Source organism: Trametes versicolor (genome assembly GCF_000271585.1).
Source record: "Trametes versicolor FP-101664 SS1 unplaced genomic scaffold TRAVEscaffold_15, whole genome shotgun sequence".
Taxonomy (NCBI): domain Eukaryota; kingdom Fungi; phylum Basidiomycota; class Agaricomycetes; order Polyporales; family Polyporaceae; genus Trametes; species Trametes versicolor.
In genome coordinates this window covers 340,602-357,954 of record NW_007360335.1, presented here as the reverse complement: position 1 = coordinate 357,954, position 17,353 = coordinate 340,602, and the positions used below count along the sequence as shown (strand labels likewise).

General features: G+C 58.2%; 6 protein-coding genes across 6 annotated transcripts; 3 read left to right on the top strand and 3 right to left on the bottom strand.

Moving 5' to 3' along the window:
* Window positions 1–818: 818 nt before the first annotated feature.
* TRAVEDRAFT_136480 (HET-domain-containing protein) lies at window positions 819–1,576 on the bottom strand (the record flags this gene model as incomplete). The annotated part of the gene is made up of 2 exons (XM_008046918.1): window positions 819–1,151; window positions 1,460–1,576. The coding sequence occupies 2 exons, from the start codon at window positions 1,574–1,576 to the stop codon at window positions 819–821; spliced, it is 450 nt and encodes a 149-aa protein (XP_008045109.1).
* Window positions 1,577–2,697: 1,121 nt separating this feature from the next.
* On the top strand, window positions 2,698–3,512 carry TRAVEDRAFT_32182 (uncharacterized protein). Its single transcript, XM_008046825.1, has 2 exons — window positions 2,698–3,303; window positions 3,370–3,512. Exons 1-2 carry the CDS (start codon window positions 2,719–2,721, stop codon window positions 3,382–3,384), a joined length of 600 nt encoding a protein of 199 aa, XP_008045016.1. The 5' UTR covers window positions 2,698–2,718; the 3' UTR covers window positions 3,385–3,512.
* Window positions 3,513–4,871: 1,359 nt separating this feature from the next.
* Window positions 4,872–7,309, top strand: TRAVEDRAFT_136302 (uncharacterized protein; the record flags this gene model as incomplete). The annotated part of the gene is made up of 8 exons (XM_008046917.1): window positions 4,872–4,918; window positions 4,974–5,159; window positions 5,187–5,550; window positions 5,584–5,655; window positions 5,710–6,056; window positions 6,110–6,244; window positions 6,301–6,617; window positions 6,780–7,309. 8 exons carry the CDS (start codon window positions 4,872–4,874, stop codon window positions 7,307–7,309), a joined length of 1,998 nt encoding a protein of 665 aa, XP_008045108.1.
* Window positions 7,310–9,201: 1,892 nt separating this feature from the next.
* On the top strand, window positions 9,202–9,826 carry TRAVEDRAFT_136431 (uncharacterized protein; the record flags this gene model as incomplete). The annotated part of the gene is made up of 3 exons (XM_008046916.1): window positions 9,202–9,452; window positions 9,516–9,621; window positions 9,677–9,826. 3 exons carry the CDS (start codon window positions 9,202–9,204, stop codon window positions 9,824–9,826), a joined length of 507 nt encoding a protein of 168 aa, XP_008045107.1.
* A 1,486-nt stretch (window positions 9,827–11,312) lies between these two features.
* TRAVEDRAFT_53980 (uncharacterized protein) lies at window positions 11,313–16,296 on the bottom strand (the record flags this gene model as incomplete). The annotated part of the gene is made up of 7 exons (XM_008046915.1): window positions 11,313–11,602; window positions 11,658–11,740; window positions 11,788–12,002; window positions 12,287–12,507; window positions 14,615–14,840; window positions 14,903–16,044; window positions 16,101–16,296. The coding sequence occupies 7 exons, from the start codon at window positions 16,294–16,296 to the stop codon at window positions 11,313–11,315; spliced, it is 2,373 nt and encodes a 790-aa protein (XP_008045106.1).
* A 441-nt stretch (window positions 16,297–16,737) lies between these two features.
* Window positions 16,738–17,192, bottom strand: TRAVEDRAFT_24717 (uncharacterized protein; the record flags this gene model as incomplete). Its single annotated transcript, XM_008046802.1, has 3 exons — window positions 16,738–16,973; window positions 17,026–17,102; window positions 17,164–17,192. 3 exons carry the CDS (start codon window positions 17,190–17,192, stop codon window positions 16,738–16,740), a joined length of 342 nt encoding a protein of 113 aa, XP_008044993.1.
* Between the last annotated feature and the right edge of the window lie 161 nt (window positions 17,193–17,353).

Below are 17,353 nucleotides of genomic sequence, written 5' to 3'. Positions count from 1 at the left end.
TGTGCGCTTGAGCGGCTGGTATTGCAGCGCGAGCTCTGCGCCGTCCTGCACGTTCTTGAGCACGAACTCGCGCTGCGGCGGTGTGGCCGGGTCGAGGGAGGGCATCTGGGATATGGTGAAGCCTTGGACGCGTAAGGCTGTCTCGCACCACGGTGCGATCTCGACGTTGACCGGCGCGTCGCGAGCGGGGTAGTCGACGGGAATCGGATGCACGTCGTCCGAGTCCAGGTTACTAGTAAGAGCGGCGGCGCCCTCCTCTGACTGGGGGCTCGCGGCCACGCCTGGCATATACGACGGCCGCATAGATATGTCCACCTCCACGAGACGGATGCTGGCTCGGCGCTCCGCGATATCGTCAGGGGTGAGCACCACCACTCGAAACGCGCTGCCCTCCTGCATAGGGCTATCGGGGTGGGCATTGAGAGACTGGATTCCGCCAGACAGACGGGGGACGCCTGGATCGTTGCTGTCGGTAACGCCCTTGCCTGTCGCCTGAGGAGTGGGGGTCTGCTGGGAGGACAGCTCCGGGAGGGAGCACACGAAAGCAAGGACGCAGCCGTCGATTAGACTGTCCACGACCTCGCATGCGCATGCGAGCACTGCGAGGTACTATGCTCGGCCTCCTGTATCCCCGGGGTAAGGCATGCCATTGAGCAGTTGGGCATCAACGGGTATCAACGGGAAGCAAGTACGCATCCCGCCGCGGAATGGAGTGCGTGTGGGGGTAGGCACCTTGATACCCAAACGTCTACTGAGCTCCTTGTGCGTAAGCGATAGCGTCCATTCGCCGTGCAGAAAAAGGTAAGGCGAAAGTGCCGCTATGTTTCTTGGGTCGAATTCGATCTTTGACTGTGCTGGTCCGGTGCAGCAAAAGACCCCGGGGTTGATCCCGGGGCGATGAGTTCTTGCAGGGTCCATCCGCGCGTGAACCATCTACTGCGACGGAATTCGGATTTCTCCGCGGCGAGTTCGTCCTCTCCGCTGACGTCGGGGAGAAACGCGAAGCAGACGGCGGAGTGCTTGTACCAGACGTACATGGATTTGATCGCCTCCGAGAGCTCGGAGCTGCTCGTCTTGTCGATGCAGCACGAGTCGATCCACAACCACTTGTAACCAGCCTCACGCGCGACAGCGCAAGATCGACGAATCTTCTCGGCAAGCCTTGGGTCGGAGAAGATAGACTGGGGAGGTAGCTCGTCTGACTGTAGCTTGTTGGCGAGGGCGAAGAGCCGCTTTGCCCATGCAATGATACGGCAGACAAGCATTGTCCTGAACTTGTCTAGTTTGGACTGATCGGCCTTGTTCGTGGCAGTCAATCTTGCTATCGCCACTTGCAGGAAATACCTGTATACGCTCGGGTTACCGACAAGAGGCATTCGCTATGAGTGACTCACTTGAGCCAGAAGAGAACCGTATTCTTAGCTCCGCCCTTCCAAGCAGATGTCTGTATCTCACACACATCTTGGAATGTCTGTTCGCCTTGCGGATCCCATGTATGGCTTAGGATAGCATACGGCACCTGGAATTCGTTTGAAACGACATGGAATTGGCCGGTTTCCGTGTCAATCAATCGCATGACAGATATCACAATCTGAAGACTGTGAGCAACGAATTTATAATGAAGTTTGAGCACATACCATTAGTAAATCCAAGGGAGGGAGCTCCGGATATGCGTGCTTTATGCAAAGCGATATCGATCGGAGAAGACGGCACACGGGTCGCATAACTAGCTTCCCACGAAGACTGGACATATGTACCACATGCAGTCCAGCCCCATGTACACGACATGCCTTTCGCGGTCAGAGGGCCTAGCGTGGAGAACGTGGTGTGTGTCAGCACAAGCAAGCACAAGCAGCATAGTGGCACACAATTGACTTCAGGGCATCAGCATAGTCTGGGCTCTGGATGGTTCCGTAATGTAAGGCGGATTCAAAGGTAACGTCCAGATAGAGATAGATCCAATACCAATACTAGAAGCCTAGGAGAGCCAGCCAGAGGTATTAAACACTTAAATCGGCGGACACATTGGCATCCCGGGACGCTAACGTGTCACCAATTGGCGAACTTGATGTTTTTGCAGGAGTCAACCCCCTAGACTAGAGCGTGATCAGGAAGGCAAGTATGAGAGCTCGAGAAGCGCATCTATGGGTTGAAGCTGAAGATATCGTGCCAGAGAGAAACAAGACTGGCATGGTCAGCGTCGGGCGGCGCGGGGTGGCGGGATGGCGGCAAATACCCAAAACGGGCATGTCCGGACGGGCCGTCGGCACTCTTCGGGCGGCGTATTCTGCTTTGCCGAGCCGCGAGCGCAGCACTATAACGTTACATACCGCAACGTGGACCATGTTGGACCAAACCCTTGCTGCAGTCGCAACGCCTTCGTCGTGCCCGCGTTTGCGTTCAGTATCAGCCCATTCAACAACTCAGACCTCTATACGTCATGAACGCGACATCTGAAAATGCCCACTGCGACTTGGGCTTGTTTCACTCCGCCGATCCTCTACACACCCACGCCCACTGCAAAAATTGCTATCATATGCGCCGATGCGAAGGCAGGGACACAAAGATGCTGCGCTGTACAGGATGCTATCTGTCGACGTATTGCGTGAGTTATCGCTTGGGAATCCGCCTCCAGACACGCATTCTTACGGACGACGCCTCCAGTCTAAAGAATGCCAAAAGGCCCACTGGCGCGATGGCCACAAGCAAGTCTGCAAAATGTTCTCGGTCCACAAGGAGCGTGCGGCGAGCATCTCCGGCAACCCGAATGCGTGGTCGCACCTCGCGACGTTCATCGAGTACCACCACGCGACTCTCATCAACTGTACCCTCGCCTGCTACCTCAGAGCGATGCCGGAGATTCCCACTGTTGCCACGTCGCATTTCCTCCTCATCTCTCTCCTGTACAGAAACGACCCGACTCGCCGCCCTCAGGACCAGTTCGAGGTCCGAGGCATGCACCTGGAGGACAGGAACGACCCCGCACAGCCGCCGACCTTCAAGATCCTCATGACCGACCGCGCCGCCGCCGTCGAGATGGGCAAGAAGGAGTTTGGCGACGACTACTGGGGCACGGGCGCATACGTGCTCATGGTTAAGTTCGCGCCCAGCCCTCTGGCGGGCGCGCTCCCGTTCTGGAAGCACTTCGGCATCGACAAGGAGCACGCGCGCGCGACGCCCGCGCGCACGCACCCGTGGGACCAGCTCCGGGAGAACGTCCACGAGGGGAAGCGGCAGAAGTTCTGCTGCGGGCGGGTCGAGGGCCTCCCGACGTGCTGCTGTGGCGGATGGACGCATGAGCAGGTGTGCAACGCCTTCGCCGCCGCAGAGGTCGGATGAGTCTAGTTACTAACCATGTTTATTTCCTAGGACACGGCTTCCTGATCGCCTTGATCCATTCACCATCTATCGCATTCGTACTTGATAAATCCATCACATGTCCAACATGGCTTGTCTCGACGTAGCCATACACCGTATGTAGGATTTAGTGGAGTGCAAGAAGTCGAAACAGCAAAATCCGCGAACGATCCGCGTCTAGCGTCTATTCGAGCGGGAGCGTAAGGACCAGGTTCCCGGCTTAGCCGCATGCGAGCCTGGAGTAAGGCTTGACCTTCTCTTGACCTGGACCACGACGCTGAGCCACTGAAACTGAGCCACTGCCTTATCACTCTAGCTCAAGCATGTCGCGAGCTGCTGGATACAAGCAACAAGGGAATGATCAGTTCAAAGCCGGTCACTTTATCAGGTGTGTAGCCTCGAAGAATGCGTTGAGTCAGCGGTGGCCATTGCTCGCGACGGTGAGTTCTTGATGGATTTTCTGACATGTTTCACATTCAGAGCGTCCGAGCTATATGCCAAGGTGATATTCATGTGTCTCAAAATCTGCATTATGCAACTTACGTGTGCTGGATCCAGGCTGAAAAGGAAGAGCCCAACGACCCGGTTTACCCCTCAAACCTGAGCGCGGCTTTGTACGAGGCCGGAGACTACTCGGGCTGCATATCCGCTATTCTGCGCTCCTGGAAACTTCCAAACGGCCAGCACGACGCACGACGTGGCCTTGTCGTAAGGCTCTCTAGTAGACTGGCCAAGGCACTCTGCTTCTCTACAAGATCCAGCCCGAGTTCGCGACATGCGCTTGAACTTCATGCTGCTGACATCGAACAACTCAAAGAGCTGTCCTTGTCAATTACCTCCGGTGTGTCTCCTTCACCTGCCGATGAAGAGCTGCGCCGTGCTTGGAAAGACTGGGAGACCGTAGAGTCCGACGTCGACGCCCTCGTGCAGAGAGGTGGCCCGTGTCTTGCAGCGTTTTCGCGACTACCGCTGTTCATGAAACCACTGTGAGTTCTCAACGTCGATGGTCTCTCAACATTCCGAGCTAAAGACCAAAAGTGACGATGCGAAGGAATACTACACTGTACGTTCAAGAGGTTTTACCGTACAGCAACCAAGCTTACGAAGTTCATCGTTGTAGATTGGGCACGACGCAATCATCGACCTCACTGCTGGGTGGGGTTCCCGACATGGAGGTGACTCCCTGAAGCTCGATACGCTTCCTCTTGAGGGGCTTCCCCATGTCTCCTTCCTGTTCGGAGGCGTCGGAGATGGTGAGTGCTTCTCGTACCCCGTCGATGAAACTCTACTCAACCACACGCATACAAGGACGGCACGCCCTCGGCACAATCGCAGGTCTGTACAACGCTTACGAGCAACTCCCCGCACAGAAGCAGTCTGTCTTCCATACCCACCTGTCTCTCCTGGACATCCACCCCGCCGCGATCGCTCGAGACTTGTGTATGTTGACACTCCTGCACGAACTGAGCACCACGTCAGAGCCTCTCGTACGTACGGAGATCAAGGCCACGCTCATGTACTCGTTTTGTGCCGCAGTCATGCCTGGGTACTGCTATGATCGGTACGTGGATACTTGCTCATGCCATGAGCAACCGTTGATGGACTATATGCGGCAGTTTGATGTCCGTAGTGAGGGATTTAACTCACGAGCTGTCGAAGTCACCGCCAGCGCTCCCCGCATGGCTGCACGTCGATGCCAACACGGTTCCAGAGGTGCTCCATGCCCTCCAATACTGGACAACGGCACAGAAAACCACGAGGAAGACGCTCGCGCACCACACGTACCAAGAACCCGAGACCCAGTGGAGTCGACGCGCGCAGACGCTGAGCAGTGGCGGCGACGGCGGCGACTTTCGACGCCAGCTGCGGGACAGCCTCATGGAGGAACGCAGACAGATCGAGGCCATGCTCCGGGGGCTCTCCGACACCCGACTACTCTCGCTGAAGTGGATGCCCGAGGGCACCTCCGTCAGCGAAGGACGCGCTTTCGTCGAGTCGAATATGGAGATGCTCGTGAACAGGATGCAACAAATGTGTTCCACCGGGAAGGTGCCGACCCACGAGCAAGAGTGGTACAAGCTCACGAAGACGTTTGTTCCCCCCGCTGAGTTGCGGGGCCGCCATCCAGGCTTCGAGCAGGCATGGACGACGACGACGCAGTGCGACGATGTAGAACAGGCCGCGGCTGGCAAGGTGGGTTACTCCCTTACGTCATACTTGCTATAGTCAACTGACGTTGCGTTCACTCAGATCAATTCTCAAATAGAGAATGAGTGGCGTACCAACATTACGCTTTTCGTGAGTCCTCAAAGTAATCCCATCAGGCTTGTAGGCGTAACGTTCTCTACGTAGGACTCTAACTGTGATAACCCTAAGTACCATCCCGGGGGTGACGGTTACGACACGATGTCCGGCGACGTCTTCGAGCCTGTCGGCTGCGTGGAAGACTTTAATCAGAGGAACAAAGAAGGTCCACAAGGCCCTGCGAAGAATAATGCTGACACGACCGCTTGGGACATATTCAGCACGTTCTTTGACGAGATCGTGAACGCACTGAAGGGTCTCAAGGGCCACATTACTGTAGAACTCATCGCAGGGGGCCTGTCCGAGGAGCTTGCCAAGATGCGGCTGGGAGGCGATGGTACTCGTCCCGCGAACTTTCCAACGAAGTACACAAGAATGTGGTTGAGTAACGTACCGTAAGTGCTCTCTGCCTACTCAGCTTTGAATATCCTACAACTTACTTTTCCAGCGACTACACTCATGGCCCGATGAACATTGCCCAATACGTTGTTCCAAGCCTTCAAGATGACCAACGAGCAGGTGCTTCGTGCAACTGTCTGTTGAACACAGGTGCCTGGAGGAACGGCGACGACTACTTCTACACGTAATTTGCGTCCACCTGTCCACCGTGAGTGAGCGCTGATTGACTATCGCTTACAGGTATACGCAGTTGCTCCCCCAGGATGTGCCTCGCTATCTTGGCTGCAGGGTCATCCGTTCGCAAGCCGTCATGGACGTCCTCGTTCTCGGGCCGCTGCCTCTGCCGCGTCCTCTGTCGGACCTTGCCTCCCGCGATGAGCTCACGACGTGGCTCACCCGAGTCCTTTTCAACACCCTCATCCCGGGCCGCACCTGCATGCCCCCGCAGAACGTGCGCCTCCCGAACAACCTCGTCGCCTTCTTCGGTCTGCTCATGCACCTCAACCGTGTCGGCTACCCTGCGCACTGGCTTTCCGACTTCCTCGGGCGCGTGCTCAGTGGGAGCATGGTGTCGGACATCGCGCCTTACGGTGAGGCGTGGCCTATTCCTCTGGAAGACATACGTCGACGCGTCCCCTCGCGGCGCGTCCGGACGGACCCATGGCTCGTCGAGTTCGAAAATATCGTCGCGACCGCGTACTACGCGATCCCGTTCCCAGTTGCGATCACGAGCGCGCTGCCGGCGGGGTTCTCGTGCGAGCCGGAGGACATCCTGGTGTGGGAGGCGAAGGTCACCGCTACCTTGCCGTTCTCGACATTCATGGGCTATGGCTCTCAGTCTCCGTACGAGCCGGTGACCCGACTTCTCTTCTACAAGCCCTCCGTAGATGTGCCCGGTACACTCATCGGTGGAATGCGTAGAATTTTCGAGGGCACCGCGAGCCCGCCTCCAGGCACGTTCTTCGTCCTGACAGCGCAAGAACTGGTACAATACGACACGCGTATCCGGTTCCGACTGAGCAAGCGCCGTGTCGAGAGGATGCATGTGGAGAAGTGGAGCATGGTAGCGTACCGCCAGGACACGGGCCAACAAGGTACGTATTCGCAGCACCCTCCAATGATCTTGGAAGTCGCTGAGGAGATGTTTCTCCATAGCCACTCATCCTGTGTCAGCTGTACAATGGGTTCCCGTCAACGTGCACACGGATGCTGCATCAGCCCTTTGCGCGTAGCACGGGACGCGCTGTGATCATCCCGCCCTAGGTTCGTTCATGCCACTCTCATGGCAGCCAGTCAGCGTATCACGCACGGAGCTGACGCCGAACGTTCTCGACAGTACCGCTTCCTCTGGTGTTGCATCATGCACTGTATTCTTGGTCCACCGCAATCCTACTTGCTCATGAACAGTTCACTGGGGTCGCCGACGCTCTGGCACCCATTCAACAGCAGCGGTCACGTGCGACAGTACTAAGCACACTCTCCCGAAGGTGTTGCAGAAGCTTCAAGTTCAAGCACACGGATTGGAAACGGAATGCTCAAGAAAAGCGGCGCATGTGAGCCTACCACCAACGAATCTTCAGCTTCTCGTCTGGACGATGCAGTCGCCGTCGTGCCCGGAGTGGTTCTTCAGCCGAACGAGGAGATATCAGGCTCGGCCGAAGTGCTCAAGAGCTGCCTGGTGCGGAGCTCGTGACTTAAGGATGGCTTTAGATTGCGCAAAGCGTGCTTGGTAAGGAACATTCCTTCGGGGAGCCCCTGCTTCCCCGCTTCATCTGCGGTTCTAGGTCCCAGGTACTGTCGTCACGGTGCCCTGTATACAGGCATCTCAGTCACGATATTGTATCCAGAGCTTTGTCAACGACTCCTGGTACACAGTGTTATAGAAACGCATACCTCTTCTATTGATGTTTGAACTGACACCGTCGGGCTTTAGACCGGCATCAAAGGGCTCACGACGCGTTCACCATGGGCCCGGGTGTCTCGGGCCAAATTCATGTGCGCAAGCCTTCTTTCTGTTATTAGTGCGTCCTGAGCTAATTACGGCGAAGGTACACAACTCTCCAGCCAGAGTTGCGTCGCTATTTAGGTCTATAGTCACGTGCAGAGCCCTCACTCAACCACAGCATGACTGTCGCGCCCATTGAGTCTGTGTCAACCACTCGGGCGTGAGCGGTGCGCAAATACTCCTCAGCTTCTTTCTCTCACAGGACATAACACGGCGGTACCAGCCTCGCTGTGTCAGTGGTGGCGTGCTGCCCGCCGCGGAGGTCATATTACCCAGCCGATCCAAAAGGCCGGTGTCCTGCTATTACGGTCTACGCCGTACCACCCGAGGCTGCTTCGAACATTCCTTCATACCCGTTCCGGGAGACTTCCGAGAGACTGTCACTTAGCGGCGTGGACGACCTCGCAGGTATACGCAGGTCGCTGTGGATGCTCTGCCCTCGGTCGCACACGCAAGCCCAGCGCAATGGCATTGGCACGATATGTTTGGAATGACTTGAAACTGCGCAATGCTCGCGGCATGTGGGTGCGGTCCCCCCTCACTATGGATGGCTTTTCATCAACATGGGCTCGAGTCTCAGTACAGCCGCCTCAGATACCCCTCGCATTCGTCGTAGAGCTCTCTGACAGACAAATTACATTTAAGCGACATGAGCAGTCGGCGATAGCAACGGTACAGGGACGGGTAAAAACTCTCCCCGACGCCCACAAGCAGACAGGTCCCGCGCTCGTGAGTGTTTGTCTCTGCTGCTTCTCGATCGTTCCTTGAGTGAGTATATCCGGCATATGTGGTTGTTTGTAGGAGCAAAGAGGCCCAACTGACCACTTCCTTTTGCAGAGTCGCCGATCACGGTGAGGTCGTGAGGTTTTACCCATGGCTCTGTTCGTAGGACCCTGAACCAGCAATACGCCGTGGCCATCCGTGCGGAACCCGTACGTTGTATTCCACTTCGCATAGCACCGATAGGCCATTTTTCTTTTGACGGAGGACGTCCGCAATAGGCTCAGCATCCGAATCGGCGAGCCGGCTAGCTCTGCTGGTGGGCGTCGTTAAATAGAGGGCAGCGTAGAGCGGTGACCCCCATCCACTCACCACACCTACTCTCCTCACCTCCGCACTCGTCTCTACCAGCAGCCATGTTCTCCAAGAGCCTCATCTCCTCCGTCGTGCTCTGCCTCGGCCTCGTTCTCCAGGCCAGCGCGCACGCGATCATCACCCCCGCCCTCGGCATCGTCGGGAGGGACGCTATCCGCGCGGACGTCCAGCGCCCTGCTGGCCCCACTGCTGAGTGCGGCACCATGAGCATTCCCGACAACCTCGACACCTCGACCGCGGCCATTGCCGACCCCAATGGCATCGTCAACCTCACCATCACCAACTTCAACAGGTACGCATAACCGAGATTCACACTGCTCCTTCGTTGTATTCACAGCCAGACGTACTATTACAGCGATGTCGACGGTTCGCGTATGATCGTCGAAGCGATTGTCGACAACATGGCCACCGGCAACTTCGACCAAGCCCAGGCCGCGACCATGCTCGTGAACGGAGAATTTGTGAGATGCGCCCACAGAATATCTTGGAGCCTCCCCTAACCCCGCTCTGGTTTAGAACCCGACCGACGTCACCAGCCAGCCGCTCTCCATTCAGCTCCCCGCAGGCATCCAGTGCGCCGGCGGCGCCGCTGCCAACAAGTGCCTCGTCTCGTTCATCACTGCCGGCGACTTCGGCAACTGCGTGGTCGTCGAGCAGTCCGCTTAAGTGGCTCAACTATCAATCTAGGTCACGGTGCGCAATTGGTCTTTTCCTGCTTACATGCAAGCACCTACTGATAGTAAATGCACAGTGCTTCTCGGTCGCGTCGTGTCTGTTAAAGCCGGTTTGAAGGGTATCTCGTATGGGTTAAACGTTATAAGCCAGCAGCCGACCTGCTAGATAGGATGGCTGGAAGTGTACAAACATATTATCCAGGTTTCGCGGTTGAACCGCTTTTGACCGCATGTATCTCTGTTGTCCCGACCTGTGAGTGCTTAGATTCCGCGCCGTAAGTATCATGATCATCTACATCACCAAATGTTGATGATGTACTGCTGGGATCCGCTCCAGCTATATTTCAACGCTCTGTATGCGACGGTGAGGGTGCTCCCGTTATCTGTGCATTGAAAGAAGTCGACCCGGGTGTTGCAGGTGAGGAAAATCTTGCATCTATCCCGAAAGGGTGGCGGCGGCGGCGGCGTGGCCTGTGGTCCACGGTGGCGCAGTCGGAGGGACTAAACGCCGTTTCTGCGGAAGAGCATGAGAGCGTTTCGGATGGGAACAATTCTATAAGCGTAGGCTGTACAGCAGAAGTTGCAACTCTTACGCCAAATAGGGCGCAAGAAGTTGCAACTTCCGCCACCAGCGCTACTTAGCCCGGTCCGGTCGGCACTGACCCGACCGCGTCAGGCAGTACACCATCACCGTCCGCGAGCCCCTCAACGCACTTGTCGCTCTTGAAGCTTGAAGTTTGAAGCTTGAAGGCGCGCCTCACCGTCGGCTGCGCCCGCCCGCCCGCCCGCACATGGATGGTGGCGTCCGCCCTCCCTCGCTAACGCCGGTCCATTTTGTGTCCTGCCTGCCCCATGCGGCCCGCTACGCGCCCTCCCGCTCTGCCCGTCGCCCGTCCGGGCCCCATTCAACGCACTGGAAGTTTGCAGGCGCTCCTCACCGTCGGCTGCGCCCGCCCGCACATGGATGGTGGCGCCCGCCCGCCTACCCTCGCTAGGGCCTGTCCATTTTTAGGCGGCCCGCTACGCGCCCCCCCGCTCTGATAAGTACCGCGCTTCCGGAAACACCTGGAAACACTCGCCTTCCACGTTTGCTACTTACTGTCAGTGGTTCCTTATCGCCGGCGGCAGGTACGCGGCGATACTAGGCACTGTCGCGCCGCGTGTCATGGGCGCGGGCCAGCTCAAAGTGCGACGGGCGAGTGACAAAGTCCGCGCGTTACGATGACAAGACGAACCGATCCACCTCGTCCTGGACGTTTGTCTGTGCTTCGCCGCTTCCGTACCTCCGCAAAGAGAGAACGCAGACGTGTCCGCACTACTTACAGAAATAGACAGCAATGCCATAACATAAATGGGGAACGAGAACGTGAGCGACAAGTACATACATCCAAAACCGACAGAATACAGCGAATGCGACGAGGGGCGAGTCTAATGTAGCGGAGAATGGCCAACCGGGCGCACATCCAGAGAAATGCCTCCTACTGTTGTCGAGCCCTCACTCCTACTAACCCCACGTAGCTGGCCATTTCCTCGGGCAAAGGCTCCAAAACCACCGGGGCACCCCCAGCAGCTAGAGTCGCATGGAGACGCAATATGTACTCCACGAGCTTCGTGCAGTTGTGGCGTTGCCGGTCGAGCTGCAACCGGAGCAGGTGGCAGAGGAGGAACCATTCCGCCGTCCTCGGGTCGATTGGCTGACCCCCCTCCTTTTGTGCCTTGATAGTCTCGTGGATGTCGAGAACGCGGGTCTGTAGAGCTTTCGCGGCATCTATGTGTCCGCGTCGTGTGAGCCAGAAGGAACAATTTATACAAAGGGCACGTACCTGCACTGTCGCGCATCAGCTTCTCCACCGAGGCGTTATTGATGACCGGGCTCGCAACGTTGGTGGGATCGAGCGGCAGCCACCTGAGCCTCGGTTAGGGACGCCTCAAGCTCGTATTCCCCACACTCACCATGCAGGAATAGGCGCGCCGGTCGGGTTCATCGTGCTCGTAAATGAATGAATCTGTTCCAGGGATCGGGCGGGCAGGCTGGGTCGCGGGGGCGGAGGCAGCGTAGGTCGTGATCGATGGTGGAGGACGAACGAGCAGCCAGCATCACACGAGGCATCGAGTGAAGGAGGCGCCGCCGCACTGCAGATCTCGCGGCCGTGAGAGTCGGAGAGATGCTGATGTCACTGCCGATGAGTCACTGCCTCTCAAACGCCTGTCCTGGTCTGTTTCTAGCGCTCGTCCCGACTCACTCACTCACTCTCGACGCTCCGCACTCTCCCGCCCCTCGTGTTATTGCACTCCTTCTCGCCCCTACACGCTGTGGAATTCACTTCCGATGCACCCGCCTAGTCCGAAGCTGTTTTATACAAACACCTACCCCATTCTCCTGCACAGCCCGAAGCCCTCGCCGCCAAAGTCGAGGCCCACTCGGTGCCATACCGCGCGCCGCCGCCAATACCGCGCGCCGCCGCCAATACCGCGCGCCGCCGCCATGGATGCCGAAGACGAATAGCGACGCCAGCGCGTTCGGACCCAGGAGCTTCTCGCATAGGCGCGCGCCGAGCCACAGACCGACGACCTCTGTCACGTTCTTGTGCAGGTTCTCGCCTGCGACGACCTTCTGCACGTCGAGCACAACCGCGGACGAGACAGGGTCCGCGCCCGGTACATGTGCCCGTGCTTTCAAAAGCCGGACGCGTTGCGCACGACGTCGACGTGTTTCGAGATGAGCACCGCGACGATCGCGACATAACTCAGCGCCTCACCTGTTCCTGCCCGGGCCATCTCAGGGAGCAGCGCAGACATGGTACGTATCCTTCTATCGCACTCTCCAGACCACGTTTCATCGTGCATTCCCCTTATTGCGACTTGCGTGTGTAAGCTCGCTGACGCATACCCCCAACATACCCACTACCGCGCCGCGTACCCCTCATCACTACGTCGTCTCTTTCCCAATTCGCCCGGCACCCAGGCCCGTCACCTGCTGCTCCCGCTACAAGAAGGTGGCACACACGAGGCGGCGCACGTAATCGGCCGCCTGGCCTGGGGAACGTGCGAGACACAAGGAGCCCAATACGCGGGCACAGACAGCGTGCGGCTACCTCGGCGCGCTAGGAGGCCATATACGATTTTCTGTCGTGTGTAGGTGCTCTCGCCGCCGTGCGTACGGACGCGGGAACACCTGGAATATCGCAGCGTGGAGGGACGGCTCTCCGTTGTCTGTGTGATCATCCCGGACGTGCCTTGTCCAAACATGCATAGGTCGTCTAGACTGGTACGTGCATGACGGATGTCCATCGCGCGGCCCCCGTTGCTCACCGCTACAGATAAGGTCCTCACCGGTACGTACTCATCTTTGTTGTGGTACACGACTACAACCTACACCCCATGCAGGGCTCGGCGATCCCGCAAGGCCAACGCCTGCGACACGGACGCCCGCGAAAACCACATCCGCGCCCGCATTTGCGCCCGCGCAGCGCGCATGCATGTGCGCGACCCCTGCGACCCCACCCGCACCGCCCGCCTTCACAGCCTACGCACTGGCTTCCGGTGCCTGCGCCCAAGCCCCCGACACCGATGCCCGCAACAACCTGGTCCGCACCCACGCAACTTTCCTCTATGCGTGCGACGCCTCCGACCCTCAGCTCCGGCCTCCGCCTCTCTCCGCACCTCGAACACCATCCTACGACCCGATTCCGCCCAGTATAAAACTGAAATATATATAATGATCAAAAAGTTCGCGCGACACCGCAGCGTACTCTCCCCGACACGATGCATCGGAAGGCGTACGCGCGCCTTATCCCCACTCCCACCGCTGTCTCGCACTCTAGTGCGCGGTGGGTACCGGGCGCGCTACATCACTGAACGCGTCCCTATAGTCTGTAGAGTCAGGCAGAGTATTCGCGGCATTGCCCCGGCTCCGCGCCCATCACGCGGCAGGCCGTGCCCTACCCTCTCACCGGTCACCACTTGACCACCCCCACACGACTCTCGCGCTCGCCTGCCCCGCGCCCGACACCCACTTGCCGCCCGGGCCTTTGCATCCTTCCGACGGGTCTCTCGTGCTCGCCGCTCGTACTATGCGCCTCCCTTACCACGATAGGAGCACCCGTTGTCTAGAATGCACCGAGCCCCTGTATGTACGTAGCTACGTAGTGGTCCAATTGACATGAACCCCTCCAAAGACGGTCCCAGCTGCGCGCCGCACCGTCTGTCCCCAGCCCGCCCATGTCATGCGCGGACAGCGCTGCCGAGGTCGTCCGCCTGTCGTCCGCATCGCGAGAGTGTGGCTGCGTGTCTTTGCGTGGCAACGTGTTACAGGTAACCGGACAGCCAACTTGTTTTCCCGCTGCAGATATACCCTGCTATACTTCCTTTGAAGCCTGTCGCTATCGGTAATGAAAGCGGCCTTACAGTGCCGGACATAGCGAGGCCGATCTGCCGTTAATTGGCTTCCGTGGGTTTCGGATGTTATATACCTCCGTCATTCTGCCTTGCAACCTCGACCTCGCCACTTAGCGCCGACCGACGACATAATTCCGGACATACGCACCCTCGCGATCCTGCCCCATTTTTCGTGGCCCTTTTCTTTGCTTGTGCCTCGGCAAGCGCGTGTATCCATATCCCAGCATACGACATGCAACCGCACTGCAACGCTGATGTATTGAAAAGGACATACCTCCTCTTGCCGCTTGGTAGATCGTACATTGGAACCATCCGTGCCCGCCTCGTCGGCCGACCGTCTCGTTCGTATGCGACTCCCGTAAAGTGTCTACGAGCGACGTACGTTGCGTGTCGTCGTAGATGCGACTGATGCCGCCGAGCGTGCAGCGGCGCCTGAAGCCGACAAACGTGCGGAAGGGAATGAGGTCGACGAACGGGCGGAGGGTGGTGACGCCGACGAGCGGGCGGAAGGGAGTGACGCCGACGAGCGGGCGGAAGGGAGTGACGCCGACGAACGCTGGGTTCTCGACCGCCCGCTCTGGGACGGCGATGCCGAGGCTACCTCTCCCCTGCGTGCAACCTTCGTCGGCGAGGGCGCTTCGTCGTGAACTGCGGTTCGCTTGCGCGAGACCTTCAGCTGCTCCAGACGTTGCAGGGTGTTCTTGCGTTCCCATTCCGCCAGCCAGGCGGCCGACTTCGCCAAACGGGCTGCGGTTAAATAACCAGCGGCGCACGCAGCGACCTCGCTCACCTCCTTCGGGCTTGCTGCTTCTTCCATGAGGTGCGGCAGGCGTCGCGACGAGAGTTCAGCCAGATTGCTCAGCTCGACGTACTCCTCGGTCTTGTCCTGGATCTCGCCCAGCAGTTCCAGTGCTCGACTTTTCAATTCTTCCTCCTCATGATTACCGGAGTGAGAGGTAACCAGTTCTTCGGCATCCGAGAAGCCAAGCTCGCTGTCGCGTGCGATGGCCCGTTTTTCCCGAGCCCCAGCGTCTAGTTCCCCCACGGACGGAGTGCCGCTATGCGCCCGGTTACCCAGCACACCTTCCATACCGTCGTCGTCCTCATGCGCCCCGATGTGGGACGCCGAGCCGTCGTAGGCGGGCACTCCGAGGTGCGATGTTCCGTCGTGCGCCGGATGGTTCAAGTGGTAGTCGGGCGCTTCGGCAGACTCACTCCGTAAGTACGCCGGAGAGCGGGGGACCCAGAAGGACGGAGTCCCATTGTGCGTCGGATACTCCAGGTCGCCCGGCAACTCCATTGAAGGAGTCCTAAAGTACTTCGGAGAGCCCTCGCGGTCGGGCATTGCGAAGGACGGGGCAGGACTGTGCGTGGATGGGTAGCCCTGTTCCTCGGCAATGTCGCCGTGTTCTCGCTCTTCACGAACGCCGTCATCGTCCGCAGACGGAGTGGGGGCGCTTCGGTTGCGGATATTACTGTCGGCGTGGGCGTCCCCCTGTTCTTCGGCAAAGGCGCCGTCTACCACGAGCTCAGTGGACCGTCTACTACGATGAGCCCGGTCGTCGCCAAGCTCCGTAGCAACGCGTCCGTTGTCGACGATTTGACTAGACAGACTTGCGTTATGAGCCGCTCTCTCGACCGACACGCCGGATGGGGTGCTCTCGTTAGTGGGTCGGTCGTCCGTGGCCGTGGTAGATTGGTTGGCGCCCCCCAAGGCCTCTAAGGCCTCTAGGATCCAAATCAACCACTTGTTCGGGGCACGCGGGGCGAGCTCTTCCCCATTGGCTAGTAAGACCACCTTCTCTATAAGTTCTGAAGGTTATGTTATGAGTTAGGCTTCCGCCGTGCGGTTGTGGTTCAAGACTTACCCGCCAGCCAGGAACATTTTACCCTGCCTGACTTAGTCCTCAGACACGCGTCACATTTGAAGCTATTGCCCTTGGCGTAGTTGCAAACCAGATCCAGATCTTCACATCTGGTGCACTTCTTTTTCCTCAACTCATTCCAGACTAGGAAGACGTGCATGAACTCATCTCGGGTGAGGTTAGACGTGTTGCGAGACATGATAGCGGTGTTGTAACATATGGCGATCGGTCAAGTGAGCGCGGTCGAGGCGACAGCAGATCGCGCTGTCGCCTCATCCAAGGTTTATGTACTAACGCGAATAAGGTTTGAACTCGCTGATTGCTGCGGCAGGTCGGTTCAAGTACGCGAGTTGAATTCTACGAGGCCCCCGCGCGCATACGTCAGATCAGCGCGTTTGTACGTAGCGTGCTCACTTCCAATGTACATATCTGCCGTGCGACACCGCGACCACGCATGTCCCCGGTAGTCCCCAAGAACACGGTCCGTGTCTCCAAGGCCCACCCAAGATACATTGCCCGCGCTTCCCAGCGACCACAAGATACATTGCCCGCGCTTCCCAGCGACCATGTTTCTAATAGATTCTACAACGAAAAGTTCTCCACAAGGCGACCGGATAGCAGGCAGAGACAGTGCTCGATATCATATCTCCAGTAGCCCGTGCGCGGCACCCCGACATAGACAACTCTGCCGTGCAACGTCGGCCTCGTTCGCGACCTCCAGGGCGAGGCGGCGTGCGCGCAGGTAAAGCGTCTTGTAATCTTCGTTGACGACTTCGGACGCGTGGATAAGCTCTTGTAGCTTCTCCTCGCGCTCCTCGCGGCGAGCCAGCTCGCTTTGCAGATAAGCGATGCGCCCAAGCAGGCTCTCGATATACCCTACAGCGTGTTCAGGTGTGGCAGACGGTTCAACCCAGATCACAACACTTACAAGTTAGGTATTCGGCGGGCCCGAAGTCTGCCTCGCCGGCCAGTTGCACCGATCCGCCACGATTCGCGTTAAACTCGCTATGTCAGGAGCCAGTGAGGAAAAGACCAACGCGATTAACCTGGCTAGGGTTGCACGTACGGAAGGTCGGGAGCGGCGGCGGCAGCCATTTCCGAATGGGATACCGCAGGTTACAAGGTTGAATGTTGAGGAGCACGTGTAGGTACTGACGTGGAGGGGACGAAGCGCTACTCGTATCAAGCGCCGGTCCCTAGCAGTGCCCTCTTGGTGTTGATTCTCTCTCTCATGCTCTCTCCTCTGGCTCGTCGAG